We start from the raw sequence: 20,701 nt of genomic DNA, 5'->3' as shown, positions 1-20,701 counted from the left end.
CAATTTTGGGCCTGAAATGGATATGGCTTTATCTCTAACTTCACTGAGATGTGCTATGCGTATAGAGGGCAAAGAGCAATCTTTGATTCAATGATCTCAAACTTCTTTGGGGTTTGTAAAGATGAATTATAGCGTTAAGCCACTATTTTTTCATTATTTAAAGATGGGTGTAAAAAACATAAGACTTTAAATTGTATCTTTTGTTTAATGGGTAGCTAATGTAAAGAATTCAGGATTGTGGTTATATGGTCGAATTTCTTCGTTCCAGTTAATAACAGATAAGAACGCACTGAACAGGCTACACCTGAGACAAGGTTCTCTCATACAAAATTATAGAGCAGCACCAGCATTCCGTAAAATCAGGGCTACCAATACCAACTACCTGAAGTTACAAACTGAGAGACTAGACTTTTCACAGAGGCTAGGTCAATGGTCGGGCAATTTAAAGATGCCAAAAAAAACAAACAAAAAAACCCCCTAAGAACATGAAAAACTAACAAAGTACTGCTGTGTAAACCTATAATTATTATACAGACAAACGTTAGTTCAGAGTTGCAGAGCCTCTATCACAAAGATCAGTGGTAATTTAAAGTATAGAGATTTGCTAGCTCACGATCACGTTAGGAAACTGAAGGAGAAGTTGAACCAGAACACCAGGGTTGTAACTATTTTTTTTATTTCTACAATCCCAAAATCCAGAGCACCAGAAGACACTGGGATTAGGTCCCACTTCCTTAATGGGCAGTTACCTCCCCCCCCCCCCCCCTGCTGGACGTGCGGAGTACTGCAGAGAGATCTCCCGTTTGCAGGCTTCTCGATCTGCTTCGGACTACAGTTTCAATCAAGCTCAGGAACGACCAGAGCTCAGAACTGACAGCGCTTTCTTTGTGGCCTTTCGGGCGGAGCGCGAGAAGGTGCGGAGGATCACGCACTGCCGATCTTAGGGCCGCGTCAAAGCTAGACAGATAACCAGCCCGTCTCCGGCCACCTCCCTTCCCGTACCTTGCCGTCGTATTTTCTCCGGACCTTTTGACACTTGCCGTAGGAGCCGGAGCCGATTGTGTACAGCACCTCGTAGTCCTCCACGCGAGACGGCATCGCTGCTAGCGACCCACCGAGCAGGGAAAGGACCGCCGAGTGTTAAACCGGCACGCGACAGCCACCGCCTCTGCACCAAACGAAAAAAAAAGAAAGAAAAAGGCGCTCCCTAGGGGAAATACCACAAAAATAACCAACACCACGAATGTACTATTGATTTCTTCCCCTTCCAGTTATGAAAGAGAAATTCTGTCGCCCCGTCACGCCAACCTTTAAACGCCGCGCTCGGCACGCATGCAGCCGATTGGCAGGAATCGACGTTTCTCCGCTTCTCTGATTGGCGGAGGAAAGAAAAAACAAAACGGATGCTTGCTGGTTGCTGGGCAGCCGCTGGGGCGCGAGGAGACGGCGCGTGTTTCAAACGACTACGAGCCGAGGCAGGAAGCAGGAGGAGTGAAACCTGAGAGCGTGTCACGCCTAACGGCCTGCGTTGGGAGTGCGCGCACCTGCCAACCTGTATTGGTTACAGCACCAGGCATACGTGCCTGCCTTGTTCACGTTACCTGTGTGCTTGGTTCTTTATTTTTCTTGCTTGCATTTTTTTCCCTAAGAACACGGTTTTATAGTGTTCTGCTTGTTTTAAAATAAATAAAAAGCTAATTTGCAAATTTGCACTTTTTCATGATAGCCATGAAAAGTGCCCCTCCAAGTTTTTTCGTTTCATTATGGTAATAACTGGCATAAAATGCAAAAGACAGTGCCTTTGGGGAGGTCGGTTCTTGATTTTGTTCTGTTCAATATTTTCATAAGTGATATTGCAAAGGAAGGTAGTAGGAAAAGTTTGTCATTTTGTAGATGATGCAAAGATCTGTAAACAGGATGGAGAAGGCAGATGGAGTAGAACAAATGAAGCAAGAGTTAAGGGCCAATGCAATAAATGGGCACTCAGTGTTGAGTGCCCGTTTCCCTACTGCCGCCCAGCTACCTCTCCTGAGCTCGCACTCCAATATTAAAATGAGGGGTTGTGCTAAAAAGGAGGTGCTAGGGACAAATGTGCATCCCTAGCGCCTCCTCCACATCGGAGGCACAGGAGAGGTGGCTGTCAAGCTGGTTGGGAAAACAAACACTCCATCTTACGAGCGTCTGTTTTCTCCTACCAGTATATACATGCCAAAAATACTCGGCCTGGACTTTGTATCTTGTGTGTGTATTGGACATCCAAAATTTATCTTTTCAAAGATTTTTTTTTTTTTAATAAATACTGCTTAGCAGGATTTTTCTTTTTTTTCAATGCACCCACGTGGCATACCTTTATGCCAGTCCCAGGCTGATGTAAAATTTGCCGCATTGGAAGGGCACATTGGCAGCCTGGAAAATTTATTGGATCACGGGGATTAGCTAATTGTTTCATCTACTTGAATGTCTATGTGATGAGCACTATTAGCTATGCAATGAGTTGGACGTGTGTTTTAGACATGCTAATTCCAATACTGGATTGGGGGTTATGGATGTGAGTCTAATTGCATGTTAAACCGTGCACAGCAGCTAGTGCACGGTATTGCATTGTCCCCAAAGAGAGGTAAGAGGTTTAGTTACAAACTGAATGTAACAAAGCATAATATTACCATTTAGGGTGCAAAAATCCAAGACAGCAGTATACATTGGAGGAAGAGTTACTGATGTACATTAAACCTCAAGGTAGCACCACAGTGTGACAAGGCCCTTGGCATTTATGTTTTGTTTTTGGATTGCATTGCTGTTATGTCTACCGTTTATGAGTTATTTTTTGTACCCCACCTCGAATGTCAGCAGGGCAGGTAATAAATGTTAGGAACGTGGACCCTTGAGTCGGCTGAGACGGATGGTGATGCACTGTGGGAACCCACAGTGGATGCCGCAGCCGGGAGTCGGCGCTGAAGAGATGGCCCTGGAAGGCTGCGGTCCCCCCGGGAGGAGCCCGTGAGGACCCGAGCCGCTGGGACTTAGGCGAGGCCCCCTGGTGGACGAAGAACCGGATACCTGTGGATGAAGAGAAGCCAGAAGCCAGTGGACGAGCCAAGGTCGGAAGCCGGGAGTCAGAAGCCGAAGCAAAGCCAAGGACGGAAGCAGAATCGGAAGTCTAGGGACGGAAGCCGGAGTCAAAAACCAGACGTCAGAAGCCAAAGACAAGATCAGGGATCCGAAGCAGCAACTAGCAACTCTAAACAGAGTGAACCTTGTTGCAAGGCGTTGGACAGGCCTAGCTGCAGGGTTTAAATACCCCTGCAGCATCTGACGTCATCAGAGTGCTGTCCAGATTTCTCCCGTGCTGGCCCCTTTAAATGTGGAACCCGTGCGCGCGCCTAGGGGGCGGGGCCAGACGCGTCGGGCCGGCGTCATCTCCCTCGAGGAGGAAGCGCTGCAGCAGGGCCAGGATCAGGCCTTGCCGATCGAGGAGGAGGCTCAGTGGCCCGGGCCGGCCTTGAGGTAAGCGGGAGGCCCCGGGCTCGGCCCAGGACCGTAACATAAATGCTTTTAAATAAATAAAATAAAGAGTGGTATTACCAGCAGAAAAAAAAAAAGATGATAATGCTTCTGTACACGTTCATAGTATTTATTTATTTATTTATTGGATGAGGGAGCAGAGAAGCTGTTATCACTCCCTGTGCATTCTGTTCCCTGCAGCTGCAGGAAAGGGAGGAGAGACACCGGTACTGGGGAGGTTGCAGCTCATCTGCATACTTCTCTCAGCTGCCTATGTGGTCAATGACCTTGGGCCTGAGCTGCTCCCATCCCACATTCCTCAAGAAGTTGTCTGCATATTTCTGCCTCTAATGTGTGGGCCTGACTATGTTCTGCATGTGTCCAAGTTGAGGTATTCTGCTAGCATGCTGAGCCTGTGTAGCACTCTAATTCCTATTGTCAGGGCTAATGCAAGCTTATTTGGTGCTCTTTGGTCATTCTCCTCCCCTCCCCCAACTTAACTGCTAGTGGCAGTGGCTTCAGCACAGCACTCCCTTTTTTGACAGTATTGGCTGTGGTACAGAACCCCTCTAGACTTCATACTGGCAGGATTTTGCTGTCCTCAAAATCTTGGTGCTCTAGGTGACCGCCTACTTTGCCTGATGGAAGCACCAGTCCTGCCTATTGTAACTCCTGGTCTAGTTTGACCCAGATAGTAGATCCAGAGGCCATATCTTGAATACAGACACTGTGCTACGCTCTGCGGCCACAGGTGGCTGCGGCCGCTGTTGCTCACCTCTTTGTTTGCCTCCTTAGCTTCGTTAGGGGAACTCGCAGCCTCTGTCAGCTACCTCCAGCCTTCCACCCTCCATTCTCAGGCCTCCTCGAGCGGCATGGAAGCTGCTGACTGACATCTTACCCGCGGGGTTCCCTAGGCACGCGCACACACTCCCCGACCTGTTTTAACCATGTCATGGCGGGAACCTCAGGGGCGTCCCCACCAGATGACATCACTCAACCTGGATACTTAAGCTCACCAGCCCAGACAGAAAGCGACTTGGCAACGAGTTCACTTGCTACAACTATCTACTCTCTCTGCAACACTGTTCCGGTTCCTGCTTCCGTGTTGGAGACTATCGGGTACCCGCTCCTCGGGGGCCCTATCTTGTCTTTTGGCTATCCGCTCCTCGGAGGGCCTTCACAAGGATTCCTGCCTGCCTCGTTCCCCAAGGCTTCTCCGGACCTACCGCTGCCTTCAGTTGCTGTGAATACTACGCTGCGGTTCCTGTGTTATTCTCTACGAGGGATCTCTCTCCGGTGTACCCCGCTCTGCGGACCATTGCCATGACTTCTGAAGAGGAACACTCGCCGGTGGTCCCCGCTCTGCGGACCACTACCATGACCACCCACCGAGGGACCGTCTCATATACCATCTCTACGGACCCAGTGACTGTAGTTCTACCGGCACCCCCGCTCCTCGGGTAGTGCCATTACTTTTTGTCTCCTCCAGTTCCCGAGCTGAGTCTGACGTAAGCAGCTGCACTGCCACTCCATGGCCCGCCTGCAGGGGTCTCTCTCTCTTTCATTCTACTCGCTGCTGTATCCCATCCCGCAGCCGATCGCCTCTCGACGGTGAGGCTCAGTGGGGCTCCTCCCCCTGGGCGGTTCCACCTCTCGCCTAGGTCAAAGGGTCCACATACTTACAAATCCTAAAACACTGATGGTAAACTTTCTTGCTAAGTCCAATATGTTATTAACAAGGATTCCCTGAATGGGGGGGGGGGGGAGACAACTTTCAACTTTCAAGCCTCTTAGCATTGCAAATACTAAGTCCCAATTCAAAGTTCTTGTATTCAGCAATGATGATAACAACACTGATGAGCATTAAAGTCACAAAGCAGAAAGAAGCACACTGGAAGCTGATTTGGTTTCCAACATTACTTTTACTGAGATGTGATAAAATAGTGAAATGATCTTTGTAGCAGTTTAGTTTTTGTTGCAAATACTTCTAAATAAATTTGTGATCTCTTTAAGTCTTGTAAAAGATATGATTGTGACTTGTCCCAAAAATTGTTATACTCCTCTTATCTACCCTTTTATAAGCATATGTACTTGGTTTAGTTGTGTTCACCTAGCACCCCTAAAACTGCTATCCGTAAGGGAGACCACAAATCAAAAAGTTGATATCGACAACTACTTGCCTTCCCAAAGGGCACCAGATATGAGTGCTGGCAAGCCACAAGCAAGCATTTGGTGTTAAATGTTTCTAGTATGGTAGGCATCCCCTTTATTGACATCACAGATAGGAAAATAAGGAGCACACAAGAGATGGTCCTTTCTCTATCACTACACTTCACAGCTGACATAAGGTGTAATATACAGATAAAAATAGGAACTTCATGCCCCTAGAAGAGCCTACAGCTATAAGGTCTATTGAGTTGCCTTCCTGTACCATACAGTTCCACTGCTACAGAAAACAATACTAATTTAGCAAATTCTACAGTGATGGGAGGCCTACCTATCTTAAAGCTGGTGTATTATAAAGAAATTGTACCCAGCCCATCCTTGCAGATAAGGCAAAGCTTTCTTGATGAAGGCTCCCAGTTTCTATCTACAAATACACGTAAATAGAAAACAGAATGTATAGTTTTCAAAGGCCATCTTCTTTACGTCTAAAAGAAATTCAGGATAATGTGCTTTTTTAGGACTCTTACACCAAAACTCCTAGCTGAGAGCATTAAGGTACTCCTATGTGATCTAATGATCTAGCCCTCTCATCTTCTTCCACCAATGGTAAATGGCATGGACTACAACATTGACCTGACGGTTGGAAATCATTAGAGCTGCTGTAGAACCTGGAGGTTGAGCTGAAGTGAAATTGTCTGCAGCTACTTCCCAGTCATACAGATTAAACAGGACTAAGTTTTGGGAGGGTAGAAGAACAGACAGTGTGTGAATAGAAAGTCTGGGCTGGAGATAAGAACATAAGAACATGCCATACTGGGTCAGACCAAGGATCCATCAAGCCCAGCATCCTGTTTCCAACAGTGGCCAATCCAGGCCATAAGAACCTGGCAAGTACCCAAAAACTAAATCTATTCCATGTTACCGTTGCTAGTAATAGCAGTGGCTAATTTCTAAGTCAACTTAATTAATAGCAGGTTATGGACTACTCCTCCAAGAACTTATCCAATCCTTTTTTAAACACAGCTATACTAACTGCACTAACCACATCCTCTGGCAACAAATTCCAGAGTTTAATTGTGCGTTGAGTAAAAAAGAACTTTCTCCGATTAGTTTTAAATGTGCCACATGCTAACTTCATGGAGTGCCCCCTAGTCTTTCTATTATCCAAAAGAGTAAAAAACCGATTCACATCTACTCGTTCTAGACCTCTCATGATTTTAAACACCTCTATCATATCCCCCCTCAGGACACAGGACACATCTAAATGACTAGGCAATATATACAGCTATATACAGTGTATAATGTCCATTTGCAAATAGATAGCAGAAGTAGTTCACTAGGAATAAGGACAAAGGCAAAAAAACATTATCCAGACCTTGAAGATTACGTAGGCATTCACACATTCCATACTATCCTACATTCCAAAATATACCTTCTGGTGGTTGAACAGTTGCTGCATCCATGGCATCAGGGACTGCCAGGTCCAGTCCAGGTCTTTCCCACATTGCTATCTTTATGGAGGCTGAATCCTAGACTCCAAAGATGGATCCTGCTGTTATCCCTAGCAGAGACAAGGGACTGTCAACCCAGTCCTTAGGGCATATCTAGGCATTCAGGTTTTCAGGATATCCATAATGAATATGTATCAGCTAGATTATAATGCACTGCTTGCCTTGTATGCTAATCTATGTTATGCCTTATTGTGTATATGCAGAAAACCTGAGAAAAGAGCTGAGAGTTCCTAGTATAATCTGTCTTCATTAATGAATACAGAAAATACATGTATACCGACAATAAAGAAGAGGTACACATCAAAGTACATGTGAATACATGAGCATCTTTAAACGCACATAAATTTGTGCGTTTTCTGTATTCATTTTCTGTATTCATTAATGAAGACAGATTATACTAGGAACTCTCAGCTCTTTTCTCAGGTTTTCTGCATATACACAATAAGGCATAACATAGATTAGCATACAAGGCAAGCAGTGCATTATAATCTAGCTCAAACATATTCATAAATTTGCTATCTAATTGTATACACATTAATAATTACCTGCATAAAACATGCCTCTATGCATACAAAAATACATACAATTTACACATGTAAGTGTGCATAAAAGGGTAGAGTCACATTGCATATCATCCTACTTGTACCATGTCTCAGAGGAGTGGACCTCTTGTGCGTAAGCCAAACTTCTTACCCAGAGAGGTGGAACTTCTTGTACATCAGGTCATGAGGGCCCAGCATCTCCTGTATGGGATCCTATAGGAAGGAGCAGTAGTGAGAAAAGATCAGGCAAAGAGTAAATGAGTTTTCCACAACAACCACAGTGAAAATGAGCTTAGCCACAAATGGAGGGATCTGTGATGACTGGTTAAAAGGAAGCAGGCCAGGATGTAGCTGACAGCCAAATGACCTTCCCAATCTGAATGCCAGCAAGAGTTTGTGACTAGATTGATGTATTATATTTCTTGTACCTTTGCGGCTAATAATTAGATTTTGTCATGGTCATTTGTGCACACAGGGAATGCCTAAGCATCATAGGCCTTGTTCCCTTCCTTGTGTTTCTGAACAGGCAGCAATAGGATAGCCATAATGCTCTTGTCAGCACTGAGATGTTTCCAGATGGTTCTGAAAGGAATGTCTAACAAGGAACCTTTATTGTATAGTGTAATCTCATTGAGGTTGATATTCAAAAGCCATTTAGATGGATAACTAAATGGCTTTTGTAAATATCCATTTAGATGGATAACGCAGCAAGAATCTTGACCAACACCAACGGTGGAGAACATATATCACCTATCCTCCGTAACTTACACTGGCTCCCAGTGTACTATCGAATCCTTCACAAATCACTCACTCTAATTCACAAATCCATCTACAATCACCTACATCTGGACCTGGTATTCCCTCTCAATCTTCATATCTCCAACAGAGCGACTAGAGAAGCATATAAAGGAACCCTACAGGCCCCGTCCCACAAAAGCAACTCGCCTCACCTCGACCAAAGATCGTTCATTTTCGACAGCAGGCCCAGCTATCTGGAACAATATCCCTTCCGACCTCAGAATGGAACCCTGCCTCTCAACATTCAGAAAAAAACTTAAGACCTGGCTCTTCCGCCAAGCCTTCTCAGATCCCCCTGATACACATTAGCCGAGGTTCTATGGATCTCCGTACCTCCTTGAAGTTTTCCAATAAGATCCTCCCCTGACTCACCAATTGTTTATTCTTGTTTACTGCTTTCCTAGGCCTTTTTTTTCCAGCAGTCTATGCCTCCAAGTTTACTTTCCTTGTTGAATGTAACTTTGTTTTTCCTGTTTAAACTATTGTCTTTGGTTCAATCCCCCAATTCGATGTAAACCGATCTGATATGGTCTTTTAACCATGAAGGTCGGTATAGAAAAGTGTTAAATAAATATAACTGAAAAGTTATCTGTCTAAATGGCTAGCTGGATATTTTTAAACCTATATGTGGCTAAATTCTAGCTACATAATGACTTATATGGCTAGAATTTAGACACATAAGTTAGGGGCATTCCAGGGGCGGGTGGGAGATGTTTCTGGGCGGGCCAGAGTTATCTGCATTAGTTATGCAGCTAACTTTAGTCACACCATAGGGCTGACAAAGCTGGCCAGATATACCTATCCGGCTAACTTTAAGATAGCTGGGGATATTCAGTGGTGCGGCCGTTAAGCTAGAAACTCCACAGCTGAATATTGACCTCATTATCTATATGTATACACAAAATACTTGAAACCTTGTAATAGTCACCTCCAGACCCGCAACTACCACTTGCACCCTTTCCCCACCCCCACCAGATAATCTTTTCCTGTATTCCTTTCTTCAATGTCTGTGTATTGTTTAGGTCAGCTTTGTAAGTGAGTAATCCCTTTTGCTAGAGTCTATTACATCTCTCTTTATAGTATACTTCTGCTCTGCTTGTTGATATCTCTTTCTTTCATCACTGTTATCAACTTCCCTGAGGTTACTCGTATATCTTCTGTGATCTTGCTGAGACTCCTCTGTGAACATACAGTCCCAGTGTTTGCACTAATGGAACACAACCAATCTGATAGCTCAGCATTAAAGAGTGGAGTAGCCAACTGGCTTGCTACCCCTTTTGAAGAGACACAGCATTTTGTGAGTCCTCTCTCATGCTTAGCATGGTTGGGAATGCTTTTTCTCCAGTTAGTGGTGTAGCAGGAGGAGGAGGAATAGCTGTTCCAATAGGCAAAAGAAAGGTCCAGTGACTGTGAAGAGATATACGCACATACTGTGAATTTAGATAATCTGTACATTTTATCTTTTTGCAGGGGAGCACTCTGGTGAACAGGAAGGTCAACATAGCCAGAATATGACAACCCTATTATGACCCGAAGTTTCTTAATTTTTTTTTTTTAATTTCCATGTATCAGATGCCATTTGTTATATATGATATTTTTTTATCTATACTGTTTTATTTTATACATTGGAGTGTTTTTTACTATCATAAGATGTTCCCTTTTTAAAAAAAAATGTTTGTTCATTTTATTTAAATGTATTTTAATTAACTATGTAATTCATTGTGTATCTATTTAATTGTGTTTTTTACTACACTGTAAACCAATGTGATGTTCCCACGAACATCGGTATATAAAAATAAATAAATAAATAACAGTACTCCAGGCTCTGTTCTGCCTACTTCCTACTGCTGTTCCTCAAAGGCCTCACCACCAACCCTACTAAGGTCCTCCTTGCTGTTCTCGCCACACCCAAGTTCCAGCCCTATGTAACCCAGCCTTGCCAGAACCACTTTGCCATTTCATGGAGTCACCCTTGGCTCTCTGACCTGGCCATTCTAGCCTTGTACCTTGCCTTGAGGCATTCGGGACTGTTCTGCCTTGTACCTTGCCTTGATGCCTATCCAAGTCTTTATGTAGCCTAGTGGCCTACAGCCTTGTAGCCTTCGGGTTTCTGTGTTCTTTGTTGCCCTGGTCTGCTCCTACTCTTATCTGCCTTGTCTAGTCCTGCCTTTGTCTGCCTCGTTGTTATGGTTTTGAGGTGTTGGAGTGGATTCTTGGGTACTGCGACGATGGCCACTCCCATGGGGAGGAGCCCCGTGAGGAACTGCAGTACCAGGCTAGACTCTAGACCCACAGACACAGAAGATTTGTATTTATTATACAGCTTGATGATACTGCCAAGGGTGGCAGTAGTGAGGTAACCCAGTAGAAGTAGTCCAGGGGTCCTCGGCAGAGGAGACCAGTCCCACAGTAGTAGATGGTAAGCAGCGCAAGGTAGTAGAGGAAGTCCCGGATGTAGGCTCCCAGCGCTGAGCTGTAGGTGAGACAGACTGACAAGGTTAGATTACTCACTGAAGTAGATAGCTGTATTGATGGAGATCCTGGCAGGCAGAAGTAGTTGAATTGTAGGCACCAAGACAGGGAGAGCAGGCCCTCGAGGAGCGAGTACCCGGTATCCCAGATCGGCACCTGAAAGAAAGCATAGGGCCCCCGAGGAGCGGGTACCCAGGTTAGAGATGAATAGCCCCGGAGGGCAGAGAGAGCTTCCAGCGGCAGAGCAGCTTAGACCGGAGGCATTCCAATCCTTGCTAACTCGGTTTGTTAGCAAACGAAGGGCAGGCTAAATACCCAGATGGCGTGACTTCACTCGAGGGGGACGCCCCCGAGGTTCCCGCCATGACGTGGATAAAGATGTGGGTGGCGTGCGCGCACACACCCTAGGAGGCCCTCAGGAGAAACATGGCGAACACTGTCACCGTTGCCGTTCCAGGGACGCTGGAGAAAGCGACATGAAGATGCGGCAGCAGCCATCTTCCCAAGGCTTGAGGAAAGAGAAGGAAAAAGGTGAGGCACAGAGGTCGAAGCCATCTGAGACCGACGGAAGCAACGCGCGTCTAGTTCGTGTCCATTTCTGTTCTTGTTTTTCTGGTCTAGTCCTGCCCAGCCCTGTTTCCAGTATCCTTACCCTGCCTGTCCCAGCCTGTCCAAACCTTTGCCTAGTCCAGCCTGCCCAGTCTTGCTCCAGCCTGTCTGGACTCACCATGATGTACTGCCACCACAAAGACCGACGGGGGAGGGATATAGCTAGGCAGAAGACCGGCCCTTGTCTAGCCCAGTGTCCTGCCTTGCAGTCCTCTCCAGTTCCTGGAGTGGTTTACTCAGACTCCAACATCAGAGACAGAATGAAGAGGCCTACCATCGCCCACAGGAATGCGTACAGTCCAAAACAGATTCTTCTGCTACCACCAAGAATAATTAGGTTCCTGCTTTAACACTACAGGACCCCTTAGAAAAGTTTTTTTCTGCCTTGTTTGCTTAGTTTGGGGTCTTTTCACATTCTTTGGGTGCTTTCAATGTTCTTTTAAATCTGAATGCTGCAGATGCAAAAAGGGCAAGATTTTCAAAGGGTTACGTGCGTAAATCCTCAGGATTTACGTGTGTAACCGCTTTTGTGCGCGCCGAGCCTATTTTGCATAGGCCCGGCGACGCACGCAAGCCCCGGGACGCGCGTATGACCCGGGGCTTTGTGAAAGGGGCGGGGCGGGGCGGGACAGAGGCCTCTGGCACAGTGGCCATGCCAGGGGATCACACGCCAACACTTGGCCGGTGCGCGCAACCTACGCCTGCCCAGAGGCAAGCGCAACTTATTGAACAAAGGTGAGGGGGGTTTTAGGTAGGGCTGAGGGGCGGGTTAGGGAGGGGAAGGTGGGGGGGGGGGGCAGAGGGAATGGGGAAAGCCATCAGGGTGCGTGCCGACCCCGGATTTTATAACATGCGCGTGTGGAATACAAACTGGTTAAAAGACAGGAAACAGAGAGTAGGATTAAATGGACAGTTTTCTCAATGGAGGGGAGTGGGCAGTGGAGTGCCTCAGGGATCTGTATTGGGACCCGTGCTTTTCAATATATTTACAAATGATCTGGAAAGGAATATAACGAGTGAGGTAATCAAATTTGCAGATGATACAAAATTATTCAGAGTAGTTAAATCACAAGCGGATTGTGATAAATTGCAGGAAGAACTTGTGAGGCTGGAAAATTGGACATCGAAATGGCAGATGAAATTTAATGTGGATAAGTGCAAGGTGATGCACATAGGGAAAAATAACCCATGCTATAGTTACACAATATTAGGTTCCATATTAGGAGCTACCACCCAAGAAAGAGATCTAGGCGTCATAGTGGATAATACATTGAAATCGTCGGTTTGGATAAGTTCTTGGAGGAGAAGTCCATTACCTGCTATTAATTAAGTTGACTTAGAAAATAGCCACTGCTATTACTAGCATCAGTAGGATGGGATAAACTTAGTTTTTGGGTACTTGCCAGGTTCTTATGGCCTAGATTTGCCACTGTTGGAAACAGGATGCTGGGCTTGATGGACCCTTGGTCTGACCCAGTATGGCATGTTCTCTCTTTTCCTTACATACACAGTCTCAATCACACACATTCTCTCACACACTTACCCACATGCTGGCTCACTCTCTCTGTCTCACTCACTCACCCACACCCCCAGCACACATGGCAGCTACAACACAAGGCAGCTGGTATGCTGCTATTAAAGAAGAGTCCTGACAGGCTGGGAACTGCAGCGGTAAGACTTCCCCTGGTCCCGCAGCAGTAAGAAGGCAGCATTCAGCTATTTGCCTGTGCTGCGATCATCGCGGCGCAGTCAGCTGAGAATGTGGCTGCGGGGATTTCCTACTGCGTGGCTGTTTGGGGAATCCCCCCGGCCGGGATAACTAATCGATGGATTTTCCAAACGTGACACACCTGCGGGTGTTGGCGACACACCGCTGCCTTAAGGCACTCCCCAAAAGCTCCTTAAGCTAAGCCAGCAGGAGGACTCAGTTTTACCTCCAACCAGGCCAATCTCTAGTGTTGCTCTGATGTAAGGTTATGCCAGACCAGCGCTGGATAATACTACACAGGATAGCATCAAAAGGGCCTTCCTTTGAAGATAACAGATGTTACAGAACGAGAAGGGAGGAATGTCTGAAACCAACCTAATTTTCTGCTCTGATTACCTCTTCACACACTCACATGAGCTAGTTTAAAATATTTGTGAAAGAAAGGGATGAGAAAAATGAGGCCCAGTGCCTTCTGATTTCCTTCATACAGCTCTGGTCGGAGGTTTTGACTTACTACGATATTAGAAGGAAAGAACTGGAAAGGCAGGGGGACAGCAAGATAAAAGCATGGAGCGGAGGCAATGCAGAGAGGATAAAGTGGGAAGGATAAGGGCAGGGTCCCTGCTGATGGAAAGTGTTTTACTGAACTGGGAGGGAAGGAGGGAGGGGCAGAGGGCAGAAGAGAGTAAGGCCTTGAAAGAGAGAAGAAGCTTGAATAATCTGAGGTGATGGGGCATCAGTGCTCACAATCATTTCATAGAGGTTTTCCTTTTATTCTCTGTTTCAGGTGATGTTTCCCATCACAACATAAGTGTCCTGTAAAGAAAGAAGAAAATAATCAACAGCAGGGCAGCAAGAATACAAACAGGAACCCCAGCATGAGCCATTTTATTAATCACCACAGAGAAACATCTCTGCAGTACCAGTGCTGCCCAGCAGAGGTCTCCCTTTCCCAGTTTTCCAAGAATCTTGTTTAAATCCATATATTTTATTCTTGAAGGAAGTTTACCATAAGCACATTCCACACTATTTGAACACTTGCAATCAGGAGAAACATGAGTATTCACTTTGAGTCAGCCAGTACTATAATGGGAAGGCAACTGCTGTTACATAAGACATTAAAAAAGTTTAGCAATTACACATTCTAAAACTGTCCAGCATGGTCAGATGCACTGCTAGGTAGCTAAAGATACGGGGCACAGGTCCATAAGTCCTTCCCTGCCCCTGAGATTTTGATAATTAACTCATCACGATCAACAGCTTCCCCCCTCCCCAGAACAATCCTGTTAAAATGATCTCTGCTCTGCGTTCCCATGCAGCTGTCATCAGGGAGTCATCCTATATGATCTGTGACAGGGAAACCACCCAGTTAGTTCAATCCCAGTGAGAGTCCCATGGCTCTCTCTCCACACCCGCTGCGCTTACTTCTGTCCATATTGAGACAGAACACCCCTGCTCATGAGGCAGGAGGCACCACTACAAACATTTTGCACCATTATCACAAAGTGCTGGGTATGCATGATAGTGGCGTCTCTAGACAGAAGGATCTTCTATGCAAGAAAGAAACCCCTGGCTAGTTTCAACCAGCTAGTAAAACTACTGTTAGTGAGGTTTGGGTGGACCGTTGGACACTGTGGCAGCTGACCACGCCCACGCGGGGAAGTCCCGTGAGGGGCCACAGGTCAGGCTCAGCTCTGGACACACAAACACAGATAGTTCTTCATTTAGACAGTTTGAGAAGCCACCAGAAGTGGCAGTAGTGAGTAGATGATGTAGCCTGGCTGGGCTAGTATTCCCCAGGGCGCTGGAACAGTGGTTCCTCCGGGAGCAGTGCTGTAGTGGAGAGAACTGAGAAAGTGAGTACAATAGAACAGTGGTCCCCAACCTTTTTTGCACCAGGGACCGGCTTCAAGCAAGACCATTTTTCCATGGCCCGGCAGGGCGGGGCAGGGGCGGGGCTTTGGTCATATGAGGGCGGGGTTATGGAGGGGGTTGGATTTTAGTGCACACTTATCATTTAATTATGACATTTATAATGTGAATGTGACTCAACTCACCATAGGTTCTCATATGCATGGCACACTGACCCATGATCGTCATGGGGCTAGATGTAAAAGTACAGTTTGTATCCACGGGAACCCCCCTGACCCACAATAAAGGATGTAAAGCAGAATTATGACATTCCCCATACAACTCACCCTACAAAAAAGATAGTCTGGTTCTGGTGACATCTCAGTAACAGCAACTCAAACTCCTTCTACTTCCAGGCTCAATAGCCCTACTTATGAAAAGACAGCAGTTTACCACCAATGCATGTCCTCTTGAGAAAACACAACAAATAAGACCGAGCAAAATATTTCATCTCGGTAACAGACACAGAACCGACCTAACATACTCCCAGGATCTGTAGTAATGCACATAAACTAATCTGCACACAGTTACACCTGTATTATGGAATACACTCAAACAGGAGCAACCCTATCTATGAAAAGGCAACACTACAAATATTAAATCAGGTCCTAAAAACCAATACACCTCTTATTAGGAAAACAGAACTAACAAGCAGCTATAGATCCCCAAACAGAAATAATTGTAAAACTATACTAATAAGCAGAATAAATGTTTCAAAACAGCTATGAACAGAATAACATCCAACAATTAAAAACTCATAAAAACTATTAAACATTCTCCAAACACCAATAAAATATTTCAAAAAAGCAGACATCACACAATTAAAATGGCAGTCAAGAAAAATAAACTTAAAAAGCCACTTTTACTTAACCCCTCCAGCAGCTGTCCTACTCCCCTTCCCTGCAGGCCGTGGCACACACCAGAAGCAGCAGTAGAAGCTAAGCTCTATACTTATGGTCCTCTTCATTAGTGCCCATGACTCACACACACACCATACCAGTCATGCCCCCATGACCAGTTTCTGTCTCTCACACACCAATCATCTCCCAAACAGTCTTTGGCACACACACACCAGTCACCTTCCTGAACAGTTTCTCTCATGCCATACACACACACAGAGGCTTCCCACTCCCGTGTTCTACTTACATATATGGGCTTCTCACTCTCATAATCACTTTCTCTGTCTCTCTCTCACACACACACACACACACACTCACCAGTCTCTCACTCCCATGTTCTCTTTCAGGTATACAGGCTTCTCCCTCCCATGATGTGTCTCACACACACCCAGGTTTCTCACTCCCATGCTCACTCTTCACATGCACAGGCTTCTCATTCCCATAATCACTTTATTTCTCTCTCTCTCTCTCTCTCTCACTCACACACACACCAGTCACCTGATCTCACTCATGCACACACAGGCTTCCCACACAGGCACACACAGGCTTCCCACTCCCATGTTCTCTTTCAGATATACAGGCTTCTCCCTCCTATGCTGTGTCTCACACACACCCAGGTTTCTCACGCCCATGCTCACTTCTCTCCACATGCACAGGCTTCCCATTCCCATAATCACTTTCTTTCTCTCTCTCTCTCACACACACACACACCAGTCACCTGATCTCTCTCATGCATACACACACACAGGCTTCCCACTCCCATGTTCTTTCAGATATACAGGCTTCTCACTCCCATGCTGTGTCTCACACACACCCAGGTTTCTCACTCCCATGCTCACTCTCTTCACATGCACAGGTTTCTCATTCCCATAATCACTTTCTCTCTGTTACACACACATACATACACACACACATACATACACACACACCAGTCTCTCTCATTTCCATGCTCACTCTCCACGTGCACAGGCTTCTCATTCCCTGAATCACATTCTCTCACATTCACACACACCAGTCTTTTTCTCTCACACACACCGTCACCTTACCAAGCAGTCTCTCTCTCTCATGCATGCACACTCACCCAGGTTTCTCACTCCCATGCTTTCTTTCACCCCCATAACACCAGGCTTCTTACGCTCATGCTTTCCCACATACCCAGACTTCTCACTTCCATGCTTTTTCTCTCTCACACACACACATCAGTCACCTCCCTGACTAATGTCTCACACTCTCACATACACATCAGTCATCTCCCTGAGCAATCACTTTCATTGTCTCTCACATACACACATCAGCTCTCTGACCAGTCAATCACACACATGCTGGCTGCCTGCTTCTCTCTCTTTCTCTCACTCACTTCCTCTCCCCTCCCCCCCGAGCACAAACGGTAGCTGCTCCTCCTCCTCCTCCAGCCCCCGCAGGCCAAGAAGGAAGAATCCCATCGATCGCGGGAGGCTCATGCTGCTCTCCCCTTTCCCGATTACCGTCTGCTGCAATAGCTTGGGGGCCGATGCTGCAGCGGCCGCTGCTAGTTTATCACGAGGCACGGCCTTTCTTCTTCCCGCGCACCGCGTATCACTTCCTGTTCCGGGTCACGGAGGGGGGGGGGGGCAGGCGCGGGAAGAAGAAAAGGCCAGCCGCGGATGCCACAGCTTTTTTTTTTTTTTTTTTGCACCGCTGCCGTTCCCGCTGGGCTTGAACGTGCTGATAGCCCAGCGGCAACGGCAGCAGGGAAGGAAGAGCAGCGGCGCCGCGGACCGGCAAAAAACTCCCACGGCCCGGTCCCGGTCCGCGGACCGGTGGTTGGGGACCCCTGCAATAGAACATTCACAGAGTCCCAAATATGGAGAAGCCCCGAAATAGGGAGAGCTGGCCCTCGAGGAGCGAGTACCAGATCCCTGGAAGCAGAGAGACTTGTTGGCAAAGAACTCACACAGCGATTCCATGTAGGAGGTGGCACTGGCGCTGGAACAGAGGCAGGCCCTCGAGGAGCGAGTACCTGGTTCCAGGGAGACAGCTCTGAGGAGTAGATGGTAGTAGTACTCACTGATGGTGGCTGTAGCAAATTCTTCCAAGTAGAAGAGGAGATAGATGCAGGCAGCGAGTCAGGGAACATGGGTCTTCGAGGAGCGAGTACCGATTACCTGACAGCGACCTGAAAGAAACAATGAGGACCCCGAGGAGCGGGTACCCCGTTAGCTGAAAGAGTCCAATAGGAATTGGAAGGCAGAGTAGCTGGGTACGGAGAGCGAATCCCATCTGTAAGATCACCCTTGCTAACTCAACGGCTAGCAATAAACAGTAGGCTTAAATATATGGGCAGTGTGAAGTCATCACAGGGGGACGCCCCCGAGGAACGCGCCAATCAGGAATAAGAATGAGGGCTGCGTGGCGCGCGCGCCCTAAGATACCTGGAGAGCATGGCGGGAGGCAGCGGCCAAGCCGGTCCGGGGATGCCGGAGAGGACGGCAGACGGATGCTGCGGCAGCCAGGAGTCCATGAAGAACAGGAGGAGTCACAGAAAAGGAAAGGTAGGTGGAGTGAAGCCGTCGGGCAGCGACAGTCTCAACAACTACCACTAAAATTATTCAAGAGCATCAATCAATAAACGTTTCCTCTTGGGATTGAAGGCTGGTGTCTATACAAGAAAGGATAGAATACCAATATAAATCCTGCATCTCAAGTTCTACAATACCTTGTCCTCACAGAAGTTCCCTCAAAAAAGGGTGCAGAACAGAACTAAGACAGGATTCTTCAACTGACCACTCACTACAGAAAAATAATATTAAAATTCTGGTGTTACCTCACTGTAACAGCAACACTTTAGCATACCCCAGTAAAATTGTGTAATAATTCAGAATCCTGCATAAAATGTACTCAGAACCTGTAGCAAACCTGCCATACCATAATGCATTAACTGCCAGGTTCAAATAGTAACAACCCTACCTATGAAAATGCAACCCTACAAATATTACACCAGGCCCTAAAACACCAATACATCTCCTATTAGGAAAATAGAACAAGTTAGGATGCTATAGATCCCCATTCAGAAACTACACACTAGCAGAATACTCAACTCGGTCACACATGCAGCACAAAGACAGACCCTCACCCAATATAGAATAAAGAGACCATAAAGTATAAATAGAAATGTGCAGACTTCTGACGCAAGACGTTGCGTCTGATCACGTAAATTATGAAGCACAACATGTAAGGTTTCTTGACTTGATTAAACCTTAAAATATCGTTCAAACTTCAAGCGGTTTAAAAGTTTGAGTTATGCGGCGGTTCTGGAGGTACCGTTGAAGAGTTATGAGAGTCATCTATAAGGGTATTTTTCGGAAAGGGGTGTATATAGAAGATAATCAGTCCTGGCCACAATCACGTCATGGTAAAGTATGGTGAAGATTGGGGATTTATAAGAGTGGAAAAACAATTATGAAGGCTTTAGGATATGCTATCTTTTGAGTGAAGTTTTAGTCCCTGAGGAAGCCTAATTGAAAGGCGAAACAAGGAAATCCTTTGTTGGACTGATAAGGACGAATGAGGGAATAAACCTTGAGATAAACAACTTTAATGAAGCAACAATTCACACACCTAATATTGTTCATTGTTGTAAAATGTATGTAATTAATTTAGAATATTGATACATAGTACTGTTTGTGCATACATATGTTTTTAGATGATGAGATGTGTGTGATTGAGGGATGAATGTGTGAGTTTAGTTTTTAAATGTCTATACAGGTGAATATGTTGTGAATTCCAATAAATGGTTATATAGCATTTGATTATATGTGATCTCTCTGTCATGTGATATTGTTATGTGATAATCAGAGAGTTTAGTTTGAAAAGAATTACCCTCTGTAATATTTACCGTGTTGGTATGAAAACATTATGACAGGCCCTGAAATTCTAAAACACTCCCTATTGGGAAAACAGAACAAGCCAAGCTGCTATAGAACTCTACACAGAAACTATACACTAGTGGAATACCTCACCACGGTCACACATGCAGAATACAGACAGACCCTCACCAAATGCAGAATAAGCAGACCATAAAATATAAATGGAAAAATACAGACAAAAACTGAACTGGAAATCACAAGAAGCCAGATTCTGTATGCAGTGCAACAATACAAAAAAATAAACATTACCATTCCTCATAAAACAATAAAATCACAAAATATAAATTTAATTAATAGTAGTAAAATCACATGAATAAAGAGTATAATTCAAAACAGCTAACAAACAGAACAACCATGCTTCAACGGCAGAGGAGAAAGACAGATACTTCACGCATATCCAGCATAGCTCTTTGCTTCAACGGCGGAGGAGAAAGACAGATACTTCACGCATATCCAGCATAGCTCTCTGCTTCAACGGCGGAGGAGAAAGACAGATACTTCACGCATATCCAGCATAGCTCTCTGCTTCAATGGCAGGGAAGAAAGACCGATACTTCACGCATATCCAGTATAGCTCTCTGCTTCAACAGCAGGGGAGAAAGACCGATACTTCACGCATATCCAGCATAGCTCTCTGCTTCAACGGCAGGGGGAGTGAAGAAAAGTGGATCTATATGCA

The 20,701-nt window shown here is 45.8% G+C and overlaps 1 protein-coding gene across 2 annotated transcripts in view; it reads right to left on the bottom strand.

Annotated features, from left to right (window-relative positions):
* The window catches only part of NEK2 (NIMA related kinase 2), a 163,423-nt gene extending 161,984 nt beyond the window's left edge, over nucleotides 1–1,439 (bottom strand). Inside the window, exon 1 of one of the 2 annotated variants that reach the window (XM_029593258.1) lies at nucleotides 1,041–1,439. Coding sequence is in view for 1 of the 2 variants with exons in the window: in XM_029593257.1 (XP_029449117.1) it covers nucleotides 1,003–1,098 (96 nt within the window). In the remaining variant the exon portion in view is untranslated. Of the gene's footprint in view, nucleotides 1–1,002 lie in introns of both variants that reach the window. The other variant, XM_029593257.1, reaches the window with a different exon arrangement.
* Nucleotides 1,440–20,701: the final 19,262 nt, after the last annotated feature.

This window comes from Rhinatrema bivittatum, chromosome 3 (assembly GCF_901001135.1).
Source record: "Rhinatrema bivittatum chromosome 3, aRhiBiv1.1, whole genome shotgun sequence".
Classification (NCBI taxonomy): Eukaryota; Metazoa; Chordata; class Amphibia; order Gymnophiona; family Rhinatrematidae; genus Rhinatrema; species Rhinatrema bivittatum.
This window is presented reverse-complemented; position numbering and strand designations above follow the sequence as displayed.